At 44.8% G+C, this 19,762-nt stretch overlaps 1 protein-coding gene across 1 annotated transcript in view; it reads left to right on the top strand.

Annotated features, from left to right (window-relative positions):
- The first annotated feature begins 270 nt into the window (after positions 1-270).
- The window catches only part of setbp1 (SET binding protein 1), a 36,931-nt gene continuing 17,439 nt past the window's right edge, over positions 271-19,762 (top strand). The window contains exons 1-2 of the mRNA XM_030737359.1: positions 271-772; positions 6,307-6,899. Coding sequence (XP_030593219.1) covers positions 6,465-6,899 — 435 coding nt within the window. The 5' untranslated portion in view covers positions 271-772; positions 6,307-6,464. The remainder of the gene's footprint in view (positions 773-6,306; positions 6,900-19,762) is intronic.

The raw sequence follows: 19,762 nt of genomic DNA, 5'->3' as shown, positions 1-19,762 counted from the left end.
CTGACATTCACCGATCGGAAAAGCAGAGAGAGAGACCGAGAGAGAGAGGCACACAGAGAGAGGGAGAGAAAAGCCTGACCCAGTGCAACGGGCGACGAGCAACCTCCACCACCACCACCTCCTTCCTCTTGTGCAGCCTACTGACGACTGAAAGCGCGGTCTTGTCGCTGAAATTTCCCCGCTGGATTTTGGGCTTGTAGTCGGATGCGGGCTTGTTTTGACTGCAGTAACAGTCCTGCTCACCCCCCCACCCCCCCTCCTCCACCTCCTCCTCCTCCTCCTCCTCCCATACCAGCCGAGTAGCGGATTTGCGAGGGATCTCGGTGCTGTGCAAGCTCCCCGAGTGACCAACGATCACGCAAGGCATCGGAGACTCAGTGCGCACGGCGGCGGCGGCTCTCCACAACGCGAGGCAACCCGCAAGAGCCTCTAAAGATATTATTTCTACCAGGAATTGGACCCAAGCGCCAAGTTTCCGATTGGATTCCCCCCACCCCTCCTCCTGTGCGGCTACCTTGATTCTGTCATCAGATCGACTGCAAATCCTATTTTCTCTCTCTCTCTTTTTTCCCTTTCCAAAGCAACGTTGACGCCATTTTCCTCGGGATTTTCTGTCAAAAAACATATACATCTATTCCGGCACCGTTTGACAGCTCCGCGGGAGGCTGTCACCTCATCCGTCGCTTGCGTAAAATGTGTCTAAATGGATTGTAAATGATCTTGATAAAATATTTACACGTTAGAGCCGAGTGTGAGACAACATTAGACATGGGTAAGTGACTGACCACATTCCACACCTGAATGCACCTCTCCGGTAACTGTGTTCATGTTTGTAATGCCACTGGCTGCCGTGTCTGCCTTCCATGTGTGCCGTTTAAGCTGCATGTCACCACCTACAGCCTTCCACATTCTACCCGTGCGACCGTAATTCCGTAAATGTGAAATTGCTTGCAGTCACATGCCAGCAAAATTACCTAAACACACCACCGCCACGCGCACACGTTCACGCAGGGAGACACACACCAGCCCAAACAACTGTGATACTACTCAGTGTCCATCTGTTATTACTGTGTAATACCTTGGTAATTAGCTGGGTTTTAAGATTAAAAAAAAAAAAAAAAAGCTAATTAAGGTCAACGGGATAAAGTGTCCACTGCTCAGATCGAGGTTTAACTCAACCACCGCTCAGCCTCTTAGTTTAAATCTGTTTCTGCTGTAGTGGACCACCTGCGCCTTCACTGACATGGATAGTCCATCACATAGCATCACAATGTGTGGCACGCAGCAAGCAGATGATTGTCACTCTTTCGCCCTGTCAGTTATTTCTGTATCTGAAGTTAAGCTATGGTTATTAATATTATTATCATATGTGTTCAGTGTTTTTGTTGTGGCGTAGCTGCAGAATCTGGAGACTGTCAAATGTGACACAAATGATGCTTAATCCAGAGGTGCCATGCTTTTTCTTCAATATGATTTATTATATCTTTTTAATTGTGGCACAGTGGGCTACAGATCCCACTGTGGCATCATCACAGATGCCAGTGTGCGCAAATGTGGCTTCCACATCAAATGTAGTCGCTTGGTAAAACACCTCTGCCCACTGTGGTTGCATTTATCAGTAGGTGATCAATTTCACGTGGGTGTCAGAAACTGCAAGTCCTAATGCCATGGCCCCGTGGAGGAAGGTGAGGACTTGGAGTCGGTGGCTATCATTAGCACTCAGAAACCTCTGTCACAACCAGACCACCAGTAGATAAACAGATAAGCCTGATTGAGTCATATTGAGTGCTGAGATGTGATCAGGTCTCTTGGATATATTGGAATGAAGCTTTTGAAATGAGTGCTTAATGGGAAAAAAAAAGAAGAAGAAGAAGCACAAGGGTTAAAGAAGAGGGACAACTGTAAGAGAAGTGTGTGAGTAGGTGGAAGGAAAGGAGGTTGAGGAACGGATAATAGAGGTGATTCAGACTCAGATGGAACCATCGATCTTGTCTTGTTAACAGTTTCAGCTCCCCCAGACCTGGCGGCATTTTTGTGGCGCAAAAGTACGAAGCAGGCTATTAAACTCCCTATTAGGTAATGAGATGCCTGCATGCCACCTTTAAATTAAAGTATGAGAAATCGATTAGGTGTATCCCCTTCTGTGCTGGATACCTTGGGTCGAAACAGGATCGCAGAGAAGGAGGGGAGAGGAGGGAATGTGAATGGGATCCAAGGACAAATCTAACTGTTGGCAGCCTCTCTTAACAGAATATCAGCACTGGAGCACCTTTTGGCAGAGCACACAGAAAGAGGGAGGGAGGGATAGGAGGTGGAGGGGGGGAAGGAAGAGGTAGCACAGAGAAGAGGGGAGAGAACAGAGGTTGAGGGGGAGTGAGGTGAGGGGAAGGAGGAAGACAGTTGGGGAGTAGGGGAGGTGTTTTTGCTGACAGCCATTTTGTGGCTTCTGCTGCAGTTAAAATGGTTTAACATTCATCTGCTTCTGCCGAGTAGTTACGTGAGGATGGTTTTAGTGCTACCTGGCATATGGCTCATCCAGAGGATGTGTGTGCGTGACTGCGTGAAGCAGCTTTAAGGCCATCTTTTTCAATTATTGCTGTCCTACACGTGATATTTTATGATTGTCCTTCTCGCTGCCCTACAGCTGAACAGATGCACATGAACTGGGGAGAGAGAGGGTTTTATTTTGTTTTTCATATACAAATATGCATTCACCATGCTCACTTAGAAAAAAACAAACAAACAGAATAGGCACTTTTGATGACTTCCATCACCTTGCTCTGCTCTGAGGCACTAACAAGACATCAAACTTGAAATCTCTTCTTGTGCCCGTTGGACTTGTGAATACTAGAAATCTGGAGCCATTCCTTTTGGTTTGCCTCTAAGCAAAGACTGCATCCTTCTAGAAACATTGGTTTATGTGGCTACCCCTCATTTGAGAGCTGGGGGGGTAATCTCACATCATCTCACACTAAGATACTCATCTACATGATGCAAGCGTGCTTCTACTACGCTTGCATAAAATTTTTTTTTTAAAAAACAGGAAAAAAAAAAAAAAAGAATTGTCACCTTGTGCAATCACACAGGCGTTTGGTGCATGTGTGTGTGCATCTGTCTGCATTTGTGTATGAGCTATTTGTGAGTGCACCCCAGGCACTGGGCTGCTGGGTATGCAGCCTTAAAAGGTTGTGTTTCTGCTGCCATCCCTCTCTCTCTCTCTCTCTGTCTCTCTCTCCCACTCGGACTTCCCTACCTCTGTTTTGTCTGCTGTCTGTATCGCTCACCACCTCTGTTCTGTCCATCTGTATTCCATTATCGATGCTTTATCATAATTGTCGGTAAAAGTACAAGGCAAAATGTTGGAGGACTGTCTCATTCACAGCCTTTCACATCCAGCACAGGCAATGACCTTATGCTATTTGAGAGGGAAGCTGGTTAGCGCTGGCAGTTTTGAGAACATAATAAAGCTATTTATGCAGTGAGTCTGGCCTCTTACAATCACCCTGCTGTCTGAGGCTGGTCGAGGTGTGTATGTGTGTGTATCACTGTGTTTGTGTGTATAAAAGAGAGAGTGAGAGCGGAGAGAGGAGACAGTGAGGCTCAGGCTAAGTAAGTGAGGGAGGCCCGAGGAGGGGTCAGTCTTACATAAACTCTCAGCCTGTCTGCCAGTAACACAACTAACACCGCTTAGGGCAGCGAGCAGGGAGGGAGAAGTAATAGTCATGACCCAGCTAAGTAGTTTATGCAGTAATGGCCCAGAATGACCAGAATTGCACTAATGCATGATGCCATTTTGCTGTCATACTGAGCGATAGCTGTGAAGTGGTACTAACTCTTGAGCACAGAATGGATATGCTTCTTTTTGATGTGTGTGTGTGTGTGTGTGTGTGTGTGTGTGTGTGTGTGTGTGTGTGTGTGTGTGTGTGTGTGTGTGTGTGTGTGTGTGTGTGTGTGTGTGTAAGTGATGTTGTGGTTGGCAGCTGTCTTTTTTTCCTGTCATTGTCCAACAGTCACATGACATCCAGGGCAGCTTTAACACATGCCATTAGGGCGAGTCACCGAGCTGACATTAGGAATTGGGAGGCTCCTGAAGGACCAGAGAGGGTCATGTGGGCACTGTAAGAACAGGCTGGGACTATGCCTGGACTGCACTGCCTTTTTGTTTATATCTGTAAAACTTTGTATGCTTAAAAGTGATTGAAAAACCATGGTGGTGGTTGTGGAGTTTGTAGAATGAGTTTCTAACTTCCAGGCAGTCAGCAGTTTTCATTAATGCTAGTGGGGTATGAAAATCACTCTTGAAACAGGTAATCCATCAAACTGAGCATTATTTATGTCTCAGTGTTACGGATTGATGTAACACTTGCTATTGTGTGGTTGCGCACTGAGCGCGGTCTCTTTTGAAGACTCTTGTTAGTCAAAGAATTAAATGAAGGAGATCGAAAGTTTTACCCTGCCGAAAAGCTTTTTACTTAAAATCTTTGTCAAACCTCCCAAAATGTGAATTTTTGGTATGTTTTTCCATTAAACGGGCTGCCATCAGGGAGTGAAGTTTAAAACCCAGTCAGTGAGTGAAAATCTGTGATTTCTAATGTAGGAAATCAATCTGAAAATGTATTAATGTGCTTTGGGAAATGTTTGGCAGTACAACCATGTGAGCAGTTTGGGCTTCGTAAGCTTGAACATGCAAAACCACTGTTACGCTCCTTTAAGTTTTTTGATCCTTGACCGCTACTGGGCTACCAGAACCTACATCAATAACCCTCGTAAGTGGTTTCAGATTGGCAAACTTTACGGTTAAAAAGAGGGTTAGTTGAAACAAGTCTTTTTGATTTTTATTTATTTTAGGACATGCAGAAGAAAAAGGACCAACCGCTGATTTTGAGGGCTGGACGCCGTGTGCAGTCTCACGCTGACAAGTTTTGTTGGAGAAACTGCTGTGGATTAAGACTATTCAGTCACACTGCAAACATGTGCTGAGAGGCCCCTTGGATATTATGATGGGATCAGCTGTTTGTACAGTAGCGTGGGCTGGTACAGTACCGCACGCTGAGAAAACACATACAGCTAAAGGAAAAAGACTGCAGTAGCCATGCCAGGGAGTGTATTAGGTTAATAGGTATGTAAATCTTGGTACATGGTCTAAGCCAGCTGTGCTCTCTCAGGTCTTTGTAAGTTTGCAGGAAGCAAGATGCTTTTACTTAAGTCATGTCTACAGGTAGTGGTCTGGTCTGGGTTCACATCAGTCTAAATGGTGTCAGACTAAGCTCAGCGTGTGAGACAGCATTCCCCACTTCCAGCTCAGTCATGCCTCATGTCATATTGACTGATGGGATTCCCTCGAGCTGTAGTGAGAAGTGTAGTCCACTGTTTGTTTTGGTTGCTTTCTGTTTATACGCCTGTGTGTAAGTATGCCTGTGTAAGTGCACGTGTGTATGTATGTTGGCGTGAGCTTCTAATATAGATCTGCATCTGCACGTGCAATGATCCAAAACAGAAATCCCGAATCCTCTCGACAAGTGGCGACCACAGCGTTTTCTCTGGAGAGCAGGAATAGCAGCAGGGGTGCCGCAGAGTATGGCAACTTTGTCATTCGGATGCGTGTCTGTGTGCATACGCGCGCTGGGTTTTTCGTGCATGTGTGTAGCAATGCGGCTGCATGCGTGTGTAAAACAGTTCAGACGCTAGTTTTTCCAGACCAGCTCGTAAACCACATCTGGGGAAAGAATTTAGATTCCTTCCCTCCGTCTTTCTCTGCTGCTTTTCCTTTTCCCCTTGTGTGTTCCCCTCCCTCCTTCACTCCTCTGAAGAAGAAGAAGAAGAAGAAGAAGAAGGGGAAAAAAATGGAGCCAGCTTCGTTCATTTTTTTCTGTCTTGTGTCCTCAGGCTAACTTCAGCCTGGTTTTAGAGCAGAGAAGAGGAATGTCTTATTTTGCACTGATCACTCTAGTGTCTGCGCAGCTCCGCTTCAGATCTGTCATAAGGATAGAATAAGTAATGAAGGGTGAGAGAGAGGATTTAGCAAAGAGGGAGCAAAGAGGAGAGCAGCGAGAGAGGGAGGCAAGTGGGTGACAGAAATGAGTTTGTTTATGCGAGGTACAAAATGCAAATGAGAGCCAGGCAGCATGCCTCTGCAGCTCTGTGATGAGTGTGTGTTTGTCTTCATACTTAACAGGCAGGCAATGATAGTGATGACAGAGAACAGGCCTGTGCTGAGAGGTAGCAGTGGAATGGCCATGGGGATGACAGGACAGGTTTCATACGCCCTTTTTTCCTAATCATGTCATTCACCTGCTCTTTCCACAGACTGTCCCTGGCTTCGCTGTGTTCCTGTGGGACAATCAACACAACCCCAGTAGCTGATTGACAACAACCAACCAGCCCAACAGACTACTGCTTTCTATTTTCCCATTGGCTGGCTGCCACAGCTTCCCCCATCCTGACTGGCTCTGGCGGGAGCGTGGATGGAGCAAAGGGATCTGGTTGGCTCAGCCCGACCCAAAGAGGCTGACCTTCAGGGAGGTAGGGTGGGGCCAAATGAAGGGGACCAAGAAGGAGCAGGGGGCATCGGGTTGGTGCGCGGTGATGATGTGATTAACGGTGCCATCAGTGAAGGGGAGGGGTTAGAGGAGCAGGGAGAAGGGCTAATGGAGGAGCAGGAGTTCTCCATCAAGGAAGCAAGTTTCCAGGAAGGAAGTCTAAAGCTGAAGATACAGACCACCAAGCGCACCAAAAAGCCCCCAAAGAGCCTTGAGAACTACATTTGCCCACCGGAGATCAGGACGACCATCAGACCTCCAGTTGGAGAGGGCAAAGGGGGGCGGCAGGGGCGAACAGGCGGTGGAGGAGGGGCGGGGCGGGGCCCGAAGGAAGAAGAACGAGGACCGCCCAGGAAAAGGGTAAGTCAAGATACTGTGATGCAAGTTTGAGCTTTATTGAGTGAAGAAAAAAAAAAAAAAGCCTTCTCTCATTGTTGACATTTCTGAGTTGACCGCTCCCTCTCTCACACACCTTTCTCAGTAGCGACCCTCCCGGCTTAGTTTCACGGGGTCAAAGTTTGCCCCGTAATTGAAACCAGTCTAACTGAGATCACACAACGACACACATACAAGCGCTCAACACACACTCACGTAAGAGCTGAGAATAGGGCTGACATAAGCAAGTGACAGCTGGCGTCTGCTCTCTCCATTTGTGGTCATATACACAGAGACCTTTACTGTCTCCTCTCCTCTCCTTTCCTCTCCTTTCCTCTCCTCTCCTCTCCTTTCCTTTCCTTCCCTTTAATGAAATCAGCTTTTGTGGGTCAGTGCCTTCACCTCCCCTCCCTTTTCCTCCATTTCACCCTCTACACACTATACTGGTGTAGTACAGGTCCTTAGGGGAATCTGGTGTTTGCAGTGTGTGTTGACCTACACAGTGGTGTGTGTGTCCAAACCTGACAGCCATCTCGATGTCACTGAGCTCGATAGGCCAAGCACGAGTAAAGGCGTCATGTTGTCAACATGATGTTGCGTTGTGTTCTCCTCTTCTGTGCCTCACTTTTGTGGCTTGGGCTCTAATTGGCTCATGAGAGGCTCCAAGGATTGGTGTTTTTTCATCACTGCCAATAATAGTCTTGCCTAGTCTTCTTTCAGTTCACGCTTTGGGTCAATGTTCAAGAGAGGTCTGATATAAGATAAAAAAAATTATATTATGACCTGTTGAGATGTTTTTCTCATTTTCTCAAGGAGATGGAGTTTAAAATCAGGTAATGAAAACAAGTATAGTATTCAGCTATTCGAGGCTTTCATTCTACTTGAAAGGGTTAGTGAAGTCAGGCCAGTTGCCATCTAATTATCTGCCACCCTGCTAGCTACGGTGGTATTGTTGGGCTTTTAAAGAAGTTTTTATTGAAATTGTCTTCAATAAAAGTTCAAGTTTATGGCAGTCAAGCAGTGAGGTACAGCACCTGCGAGGGCCCGAGTGGCAGAAATAAGTGCGATTATATGGCAGGAAGAAGACAGCAAAAATAGAAAAAACAAAACAAAAATGCAGACTTGAGTGCATCTGAGGTTAGTTTTTAATATGGAGCAGGGTTGTTTAAAATATTCTTACTTAAAAAAAAAAAAAGAAAGACATCTTAGCTGGCTAGACTTCAGCTTTTCTGAAGTGTTAAAATGTCGTATTGTAGCAAACACCATGAGGTTTTAAGTGTTTAGCTTGCAAATGGGCTACACATGAGAAGTGATAACAGATAGAATGAAAACTGAGTTGTTTTTTTTTTTGTTTTGTTTTGTTTTTGGACTCCTGCCTATTGACAGTAGGGTTTTCACAATACTATTCAATTTCAAACTTGATACTGTTACCCAGGAAAATACTTGATACTCAATAGCATTTCGATAACACGGGGGGGAAAGGACAATATTAAGAGGCATAATTTAAAAAAAATAAAGACTAGAACAACAATGGTTCATGCAGATGTAGTCAGCTACAGCTCTGTTTATTTCCTGTGCTTTTGATGACTTGGCACCATTACTGTTGTTGAAGGAGGAGCTCGTGACACTCTTCACAATGATTGGGGGTGTCGGTCTTTAAGATGCTTCGCCAAGTTTGTTGCTACTGGTCACGTGTTCAGCTGCTAGTGAGGCCAGCGGCTGCATGCCTGTCTGTCTGCAGGTCGGCTCTGTCAGCTGGAGGAGGTGAAGGCTGCACTGTATCGATACTGTTGCAAATGAGTTTCTAACCTGATTGTCATTTTTAGTATCAATTTGCATCCAAGTATCAGTTTTATTTCTGACACCACTACTCAGGACACATGCTGCCTGTGGTACAGTACTAAAAAAAAACCTGTCACCTTTTGAGTATTTTGGCATTGAAAGGTACCATAGGTTTCAGTTTTGGTGACATCCCTAATTGACAGTGCCCTGCCCCGTGTCTTACGGATGTGGCACAAAATGAAACCCTGCAGCATGTCAACTCAATGGGAGCCTCAGTCAATACAGCAGAGCCAGTAAAAAAAAAAAAAAAAAGTATTATTGGGAAGTTGATAAGTCATAACTTAACAAGTAGATTCTTCTCTAAAAAAAACAGCGAGTGAGTGGGTGTCGAGTCGCCTCCTGCATGAGCTAACCAAGCAGCATCGCTCAAGCAAAGTATTTCCAGTAGTGAGAGCGCATCTGAAGCGCTCTGTCTCCTGTTGTGTGAAGAAAAAAGAAACTTTGCGATTTTCCTCTCATTGTCCAGAATTCATGTGTGAAAATGACTTTGGAAAGTTGCACATTGATTAAAAAAAAAAAATTCTGCTGGTTTTTTCCAATGAATTGCCGGATCACTCTGGTTCTCTGTAAGTTTTTGGTGTCTGTAGATGCTTGCAACTGGTGACAGCAGTTTACAGAAAGATTGCTCGCCAACATACTCGTGTTTTTCAAACAACTGGAACATTGGCTTGGAAAGGAAATACACGGTCGTTTCTTTGTCGCTGGCAGATTTCAGTGTGATTTACAACCACAGTTTCCAATAGCTGTCTGCAGGATGTGTATTCTTGTCTGAGCTTTCTATAAATAAAGTATGAAAAGGCCCCCAAAAAATTTCAGTGTTTACATCCATTAGTAAGCTGAATGAGCTGAGCTGAGCTCGGCGCTATGATGTTTTTAGCAGCCATTCCTAATCTAGCGCCATCGGCCCCCACTGGGAAGCCCACTGCTACAGTATGATTGACAGGGGTTGTCATAGTGACAGGGGCAGCAAGCTGGTCTCTATTGAGGTTTGAGGTTTGGGGAGGGGAAGGTTGTGGAGGATGTATTGGTGTTGATTCAGATCAGTTTCAATCCTTCGTCCCCTACACTCTGTCCCTCAATCACCCCCATCCCTTTCCCCCCTTCTTCCCCCTTACATCCTTTCCCTCCATCTACCCATCACCTGCCACCCCAAGGGTGTAATACAGGCAAGCTCGGTGGAGAGGAACGGGTTAAAGAGAGAGGCTGGGCTTCTTTTTCTGTCTCTCTCCCTTTCTGTATGTGTGTGTTGAGGTTAAATACTCTCTTTGTGGTGTACGTGAGGCTGTGAGTCAGGAGGGGACGGGAGGTGAGGGGGAGCAGATGGACAGCCTCTCTACTCTCTGTTGTATTGTGTTCACATATATTCTTTCCCCCTCTATTCTTTTAATCAATCTCGCTTTCCACACTTTTCCCCCTCCAGCTTTTCTTCCCCTATGTCTTCCTCTTTCCAAGCTCTGTCTTTCATCATGCTTTTCTCCCTCTTCTTCCCTCTTTCACCCTGTTGTCTTGTAGCAGATGGCAACGTGGGGCAGCAGCAGCAGCAGCAACAGAGCAGAAGCCAGAGTGTGAGCAAGAGAGGGGTAGAGGGGAAGGGGGTTGTGGAACGAGGAGGAGGAGGAGAAAGGAGGTGGGGGTCAGGCATATGGAGAGCCTGGTTAAGGGGCCTCCTCAGAGGGAGTGTGTATATGCGTGTGGTAGTGTGGTGAATAGAGGAGGGGGGAGAAGCAGGATACAATAGAAGCCCATTAAGACAGAGATTTGACTCTAATAGACAGAGAGGGAAAGAGACAGACAGACAGATAAGAAGGCAAACATGTAGAATGGCGCAAAGAAACAGATGGAAATTGTGTTTTTTTTTTAGCCATTCTTTCTTTTGTAGCAGCCTAAAAATCTGCCGTCAGAACAGCCCCTTCTCCTGTCTTCTCTCTGCTGACTTGTAGTAACATTAAAATTTAAGTTACTCGTGTGGGAAAAACTGTCATTTTGCAAACACAAAAACACGAGTGTAAAAAGACAAATTGGGGTTATGCAAATTGTCATTTTGCACTAGAGACGGGGCAGAATAAACAAAAGGCTGTGTTTGCGATCCCTCTGTATTTGGATTTACCCCTGACCATTTTATCTGAGTGTTCATATTCACAGTATAAAATTTAATACTGCACATGTCCATCACTGGCATTGATTATACCACAGTGCACAGTGCAGTGCATCACATTTTACAGGCTTAAAAGTTATATTCATATGGCTCTACATCTGTCAGTGATGACCTATAATGGCCTGGATTTATTTACCGCTATCTATAAACTGCTATTTATTATGTAGTGAACATGGGAGCGAATACGAGAGAAAAGAGAGGAGTTTGCCTGTCTTAAAGGGAAGGCAAAGGGGAGTTTCATCCACCTATCATCTTCATAGTGAGCATCTATAACCAAGAAAGTCAATGAGGAAGCGTAGTGTGTCAGAGGACAGACCCAAACACACATTAACGGGATATGATGGGCTCCCCTTCTCTGTCTCCAGCTGACATCACACACATGCTGAACGTCCTCTCACACACAGCTCTTTGTCTGGGCGCGCTGTGTGTGTTTGGAAGATGAATGTGTGTGTTTTAATGGATTGGGTCCTGGGTCAACCACTGCATCACTCCTCCAGACACACACACACAAACACACACAGACATGCAGTTAGCGGTCCGATGCCTTCACATGGGGGAGCGTGTACTAGTTCAAATGCATCCACTCTTTTTCTATCTCCCCTACACTCACACACACACACACACACACAAATCATGTTGAACAGCGATTGCAGTTAGAGAGAGTGTTTTCCTGGTTATCTGTCCAGTTCCCTGGACGTGCCAAATGTGGCTCTTAATCCATTTCACTATCTGTGGGGAGAGATAAGCCAGAGCTTTTCCAGGAGTCCAGGCCAGGCCTTGTGTTGTTGTTGTTGTGTGTCTATGTGTGTGTGCATGTGCGTGTGTATATGTGTGTGTGTGTGTATTAGTGAGTGCATGCGAAAGCTCGACGCTAAGACACACACTTATCTTGTCTTGACAGCCCCTCTGCTTGGTGGTCCTCCTGGCTATGTGTGTGTATGTCGCTGCTTGGTGGTCTCCCAGCAGTGTTTGGGATTATTATGTGTTAGTCAAGTGCATTCACAAGGAAATTAATGCTGCCACAGTTGCCATGCCAAATGTGTGCATGCAGTACGTGCACATGCATGTGTGTTAAATGGTTTGCCTTTTGATGTGAGCTTTTTTATCCCTGGCTGAAATGGCGGTTGGTGACCTGAGGGACTTGATGAGCTCATAAAATAGGAGTGTGTACGGGTGTGTGTGTTTGTCATTATGAGTGTGTTGCATCGTGCTTACCCACAAAGAGCACCCCCTGACTGATTTATGAATATGTATGAACATGAAATGATCACCTATAATATGGCCTGACCCACCTGTCATATTGGATGCTTTTTTTCTGGTCACTGTCACTGTGGTCAAAAGACCCAGGCTTTTATTTTGGTGTGTGTGTGTGTGTGTGTGTGTGTGTGTGTGTGTGTGTGTGTGTGTGTGTGTGTGTGTGTGTGTGTGTGTGTGTGTGTGTGTGTGTGTGTGTATGCCCTCAGTGTGCTGTCTTTGAGAGTACGGACCGGGAATGCTTTAAGGGGCGTTTCTCTGTAGTGGATGGGGGGATGGGACATGTGAATGTGTTTGTGTGCATGTGTGCTTGCATGCTGGGGAGGGGTGAGTGATTTAGCACCGCTGAAACACCAGCTGTCCATCTGTGTCTGACCCCCATACACACCCTGTGCACACTTGAAACACACACCGACACCCACATTGACACACAAGCACGCCTCTCTGCATCTGAAGTCTGATCTGCTCTTGAGTATCTCTCAAATCTGAAGAAAATCCAGATACAACACAATCTGTTCATTGGCCTTTCTCCCTCCAAACACAGGCACACCAACACATGTAGACAGTCGCATATTCATCATAACACTGACTTACATTCATTTCCTTGGATATAACTACTGCTTGCTTAACCCTAACCCTTTAGGCAAGTCTTTCTGCTAAAATGTAACCATTTTCCTTATCGTCAGAAATGAGATGAATCTCCACAAAGTGATGGTCTGTTCCTACAACACGAGTAATAATAAGTGCGCACGCACGCACGCACGCATGCACACACACACACACACACACACACACACACAAACACACACTCACACACTAAGGAAGACTGCTCCCTAATAAGCTCTGCGGTAGTGCTGGTGCTGCAGTGTATCCACAATGAATGACTCTGCAAGGTCACTCCCAGTGAGCACATGTAAATGCTACACACATGCATGTACGTATGCACGCACGTAAACACCCAGACACACACACACACACACACAGCCGCACAAAGGAGCGTTGAAGGCTGGCAGCAGAAGAGATGAACTTTGACCCCGCTGGACATTCAAAAGTCGAGGTGATATCTGAACTCCATAGCTGTATAAGCCTCAGTGTGTGTGTGTGTGTGTGTGTGTGTGCTGTATTGTTTGTTTGTGAGAGTGGGTCAGGGTTGAGACAACTGGAGTCTGGCCTTTGCTTTCTTACCCTCGGGGCTGGATTTGGGGGTCTGTGTACGTGCGTGTTTGTGTGTGTGTGTGTGTGTGTGCATGTTTGTGTTGACCATTTGGTTGGAACTGTAGCTAATTTCTCAATCAGACACACACATACCATCTTCTCAATCTGTCCTAAAGGTCAAGCCCTATTCATTCACTATTGTATCCACTCCCAGTGGGTTGCTGTTCCTCTTAAGGCTGATGCAGGCTTGCTATAATAGGCAGTCTAACTGAAGGTGGATTTTAATAAAGACCTGAGGCAGCTACATTTAAAGAAATGCCAGGGGGTCAGTGAGGGAGCAGCTGCCACTGAACATGAAGGTATTTTTTGTTGCCTTTTTTTTTGCATCTATTAAAAACATACATCAAGCTTTGTCTTTTAAAGATACAGTTGATAATGAAGTGCTCAAAAAATACAAGTCATCATCATCACCATCATCATCCTTATTTTGGACAGGGCAGTACAGAGGAAAGGGGAATGAGGGGAATGAGAATGGCACACCTGGGCCTCTGTGTTAGCTTTTTGCATTTGGTTAACACAGAGGCCTGTGAGCTATACCAGTGCCCATGTGCCAGATGTCTGACTGCACAGTTTTGAGCAGATCATCTACCAGTTAGAACGTTGGTGGTTCAATCCACAACTCCATCAGCACGTCCTCGCCTCGGGCAAGATACCGAACCCCAAATTGCCTTGACAGACCCTAGAGCTCACTGTCTGATGACATCATTTACGTCACTCGGGCCCAAGTGGATCCTAGCAGACTCCCAGACATAGGAAGCATACTCATGGCCTTAGAAAGCGCTTAAAGGGATAGCTTAAAGTGCAGTATGAAAGTGTGTGGGTGTAAAAAAAGTGTTGCGAGTCCTGTATTAGAGGAGAAAGTGCTATATAAGTACCAGACTCTTTACCATTTAATAATCTGGTAAATTCACAGTGAGCGACTGGTTGTCCTGCCTTTCGAACCCTCTAAATCAGGCAGCACCCTCACCTAAACCAGAGCATTTCTAGTAGTGAGAATATGGACAATGTCTAAATCATTTTTCATGGTTTTCATGAATTCATTTTTGTATCATAGAAAGAACAAGAGTCAGACATCTGGGAACATCAGTCCTGAAATTAAAATCAGGTAAAATAAGCTTATATTTACCTTAAATTTGCTGTAGATATTCATTTTTCTGGTGGTGTGTTTCAGACTGTTAGAAAACATCATGCTTAGTGATGAATGGTCCATTTTATAATTTTATGAAAAGCATCAAATACTTATTGCATTGTTGAATAGTTGTAAACCCAACTGGCAGTTATGACTTGTTTATAAAAACTCAATTATAATACATCATTTTGACATTGTTTGGCTTTTTTTTATTCACTTGGGTCTTAAAAAGAACTGATTGCAATAAACATCAAGAGCAAACTGTATAGAAAACACACAGGCCTGAATTTGATTTGTGGGACAGCACAGTGGTTGATTGTGACTCACTTGACTGTGGGATGATCTGGAGGGCAGCCATGTTTGATGTCCTCTGCAGGCATGGATGATGTTGAGTCACAGCATCATGTGTTCCCCGTGGCTGCTTTGTTAGTGTGGCTCCATCATGCCTCTGCCTCTGTGGTTAGTCAGTGTGTCTGTGTGTGTGTGTATGTGTGTCTGTCTGTCTGTGTGAGGAGGAGTGTATTCTGTGGTTTTGAGAGGAGGTCCGACAGGAATAGATGCGGATGTTTGGTGAGGGGGGGTGAAGGAGACGGGGAGTCAAAGGAAGAGAAGGGAAGAAGGTGCAGAGTATTGACTTTCACTGTGTCTCACTTTAAGTGCAAGTGTGTTTGTCAGTGAAATCTGATGGCCCCATCAGCTGTCAGGGATGCGCCTGTCAGAAGGACTGGGGGTGTGTGCGGCCCTGAAAAAGAGGTTACACTGTAATAACTTGGACAGAGATATTTGGGCACATTTACAAATGCTTTCATCACATATTTCAGTGGATTTAACTGCTTTTATTCATTTTCTTTTACATTGGATAGATGAATTTTATAGCATGGATTCCCTAATCCAGCTTTTTCCAGATCCGATCCAATAGCAATACCTTGGCTTAAGATATCTACTGATACAGAGCCCCAGTCCAATACCGGTGTTGAATTAACAAGCTGTTATCCTCACTACGACGAACCGAATGCAATGACAACAAAAGTATATACATTTAAAAGTGAATAACGTAATTGTGTTAGTCACCCAATTTATTATGCACTAGTTGCTGTTATTTGCAATTATGCTTAAGCTTAATTTATGGTACAGCGATTGTGTCTGTTTGGAGAGGTATTTGCCTACACAGAGAGGGGTTTTCAACCTACGCAAACGTGCTCGCATGCAGTCTTCCAAAAACCCACATGGATGAGGCTGTGTCATAGGCTAATTTGGTGAGAAGTGGGCTGAAACAGGGAAGGGAGCAACTGTGACGTTCACCACAAACAGGTGAAAAAACATCAAAGAAATGAAAAAAAAAAAAATACTAATATGGTGGCTGGCAAGAACCAACAACAGTTAACAGCTACAACGTGTAGACAACAGGCTACAAAGCTGTCTGTAGAACCTCTACAGAAGTATGTTTGAGCACACCACTTTTTACTGCTCCTCACATGTTGTGTGTGGACTGGAGCCAATGAGAGATGGGGGGAAAAGTGGAAAACCACAGGTTATGTTACCGTAACTTTAGTAAAAACCTTCCAAACAAGTGTTGTACCAAACATAATGACAGTGAGAGAGAGAGCTGCTGCTGATGAGTAGTGTAGCAAACAACATAAAGCAAAATAAATGGATTAGCTGTAGATTGTAACTGATTTCCAATCAGTTACCTGAGTCAGGAACAGACTGAGATCCAATCCAAATATCAGCTCAGTGCATCCCTAAAAACTGATATTGGCACCAGCTCCAAAAATCAACTACTGGCTGAGCTCTCAAACTGTTATAATTTTTTTTAATTACTTGGTATGAAAACATGCAGAATGCTATATAAAGACATCAGTGTGCTGCATAAAAAAATGTCACACTGAAAACATGCAGTCATATGAATCAATCAAAAGCACCAAAGCCGGCACCTTTTTTACAAGCTTTTTCTTTCTGCCTGTTTTTATGTCTTTGCAGCAGGCTTTGTAAAATAATCACGCTGCACGTCTGCTGTTTGTTTATGCTCGTTGTCTCTTAAGTATGGATACAGACATGAATAAATGATATAAATGTGTCTGTCTATCCCTGTGTCTGTGTGTCTGTCCCTTGGGGCAGCTCAGACTAAACAAACAGCTGTGTTTATGAAGCAAAGAAGAGCCACAAGGGTCCTCTGTTTACTGGTCCATTTCAGCACACAGGCATACAAAATGTTCACATGCACGTACAGAAATACACACTCACGAATGCCCCATGCTCCTCATCTTTTACCTGCCCTGCTCTGTTGCTTATATGACCCCTGGTGTTTTCTACGTGCTCTCTCTCTCTGCCCCCTCTGCTCAGTGCTTGCTCGCTCTCAGACCGAGAGGAATGCCACTTTGTGTGACCTCTCACCCACACCAAGGAGGGGTGCTGCTTTAGATGAGGGAGAGAGGGGGCAGCTGCAGTCATGTGCCTGGGCTTGAAGGGAAATGCGCACACACACACACACACACACACACACATGCACGCACACGCATACACACACACACACATAGCGCCAGGTTGCTAGCTAGCTAAAAGACACACTAATTCTAGGAGTTTTGTACTGCTCTCCTTCACCCACCTCTCTTTGTGTGTGTCTGAGAAAGTGCAGGATGCTGTGTGTGTGTGTGTGTGTGTGTATGTGTGTGTGTGTGTGCACGCGAACACACGAGTGGAGTGCAGCCTCACACAAAGGCGTTATTGTTGGTGAGAGGGGGCCTGAGGGGAGGCAGGCAGTCTGATTGGTTAAGACTATTGTGTCTCACTTTGCCCGTTCTCCCTGTCACTGAGGATGTCATTACGGTGGCTCTCTAACTTGTTCTCCGTCTCCCTCCCACCCCCACACCCTTACAAGCTGGAGATCATCTGAGGACTCGAGATATTCATGGAAACATGTAGACCGAGCAATGAAAATGTTACTTCACAAGCTTTAAACTTGGCGCGCAGACACTAGAGTCATTCTACACATTAAGACATATTAAGTCATCCATTAACAATCATTTGCGAGCATTTTACAGCGCGACACGTGTTATGTGGCATGATAGGCTAAGGTGTCTTTAGACCAGACTCCATGACAGGGGAAAAGCAAAAAGTTGCATGCGAAATTATCACTGAAACCGAGCATGCTTTTCATGTGCCATTTTCTGATACCAGGCTGCTAGTAGTTTTGCAACTAATGATTATTTTCATTATTGATCAGTTGATTTATTATAATGAATCTGAATTTACCTTTTCAGTCTACAAAATGCCAGAAAACTAGAAAAAAATTTTTTCCATCTTATAGATTATTCTGTATTCGTTTATCAGAACTTTTGAGGTTGTTTGTGTTGCTGATGGAGTTTACATTGATGGGGGGGGCCTAGGCCTTTTACCATCAGCTCTCTGCTGTAGATGATCAAATACAAGGAGGAAAAACATGCATAAAATACACACCAATGCATGAAATACATACATTTTATTCAACCTCATTTCAACTTTTCCTGTGTGCATTTCATTTACTTTTCTTTATCAAACTAAAAACAAAACAGGTCATTTTGACATTGTAGTTTGCAGTCTAATATATTCTATGTGGTAAAGAAGCCAAAAAAGCTTGCAGGTGATGTCTGGGCATATCGATTCACTACCCAGTCAAAAATACCTTGCAATGAATTGTTTTTAAGTAGCTAATCAGTTAGTCGGGCTTTGCCATTACGGACTGCTGTTTGCCAGAGAGGAAGTGTTTAATCTCAGTGCAGCTTCTGTCTTGAATTACCCATCATTCCACACAGGAAGTCATCCCTTAGGATTTTGAGCAGCTCATTGGAGCTTAATTGTTTCCTGTTGTACAGAAGTGCTATGATTGGGTCATATGGCGCACAGAGTAAAGTGACCAACACATTGCGTTGGTTTTATACTATGTGCAGCACACGTGTCTCTGTTGTTGTATAATTTACTTACACCAAAAGATGAGATGCACTTTTTTAACACCTTTCTTTAGTCATACAGTTGCATGTTGTTATATTGTTGTGTTTGTATGTGTGTATATTTTCTATAGAAGTTTGGGCACATCCATAAAAGGTACAGTTTGTACATAATCGCTGTAATAATCATTAAAAAAAAACCCTCAGATGTGGTTCTTAGCACTATTTGCAAGCAGGGCACACATATGCCTGCGCACACACCATTAATGCTAATAGCGGGGATTAGATGTACACTATGTGTAGCATGTAAATGTGCTTGTCATTACTGAGGGGGTGAAAACCTCCAATTGCACCGTAATAGCATGCTTCGGTTCAGCCAATCATGGGCTTTGTTCAGATTGAGTCATCTACTTCTGAGCGTGTCTGAAGAGAATGTGACAAGGAGACTCTTTGGTGTTTCGGTGCTATCTTTAGGAGCACTCCAATCTGAAGGATTACTGCTGTGGACGTAGGAGGAAACATTTTACTTGAGACCTACTGCTGTGCCTTGAATCTGGCTTGTGCTTTAGAGCTATCTAAAGGAAGAATACACAGTGCATCGAACGCTTGATCATGCTCAGCGGGAAGGGTACATAACAGCACGTAGGAAAGAAAATGCTGAAAAAAAAAAAAAAAAAAAGTTAGTCTGAGCCCTTTTTTTTTTTCCTACTGTGGCTGTAGGCTGAACACATAGTTTTGGAATTGCAGCATTAAGCGGAGAGGGGAACTTTTGAATGGAGCCCAGTTTCCAAACTTTCCCACCCAAGTTTCCCAGAAGATGCTTTGTCTGGCACAGATGCCACCAGATCTGAGATAGTAAAGCACTGGCTGAGGGGAGAATATGCTGAGTGAAAACAGACATGCAGACACACATACACAATTTTAGGCAGCCGGCCTGATCCCAGTGATCCACAAACTGTCCCACCTTGACAACCCCTCCTTTTTCTTCCCATTTCTCCTCCCTCTTTTCTCTCCCCTGCTGTGGGTTGCCTCAGGCGTATGAATGGAAGTCTTTATTCCCGGGAGAACTGGTGGGAAGAACGAGAGAACGAGAAACAAGGATAAGGGGGTTGGCAAGGAGGGAGGGGGGGGGAGGTCTGTGAGAGTGGCCACAAGATCAACACAGTACCACAGCTCCTCTTTTCTCCTCCATCGCTTTTCCCTCCTTTTCTCCGCCCCCCCCCTTCCCCACCCGCGCCTTTCTATCCCGTTTTAAGTGCTGTGGATACAAAGCCCTGTTAGTATTCATGGTGTTTGTTTGCAGAGGAACTCTATGTGTGTGTGTGTGTGT

Source organism: Archocentrus centrarchus, chromosome 9, assembly GCF_007364275.1.
Source record: "Archocentrus centrarchus isolate MPI-CPG fArcCen1 chromosome 9, fArcCen1, whole genome shotgun sequence".
Lineage (NCBI taxonomy): Eukaryota > Metazoa > Chordata > Actinopteri > Cichliformes > Cichlidae > Archocentrus > Archocentrus centrarchus.
Note: the sequence above shows the minus strand (reverse complement) of the source record. Positions and strands in the feature narration are given on the sequence as shown.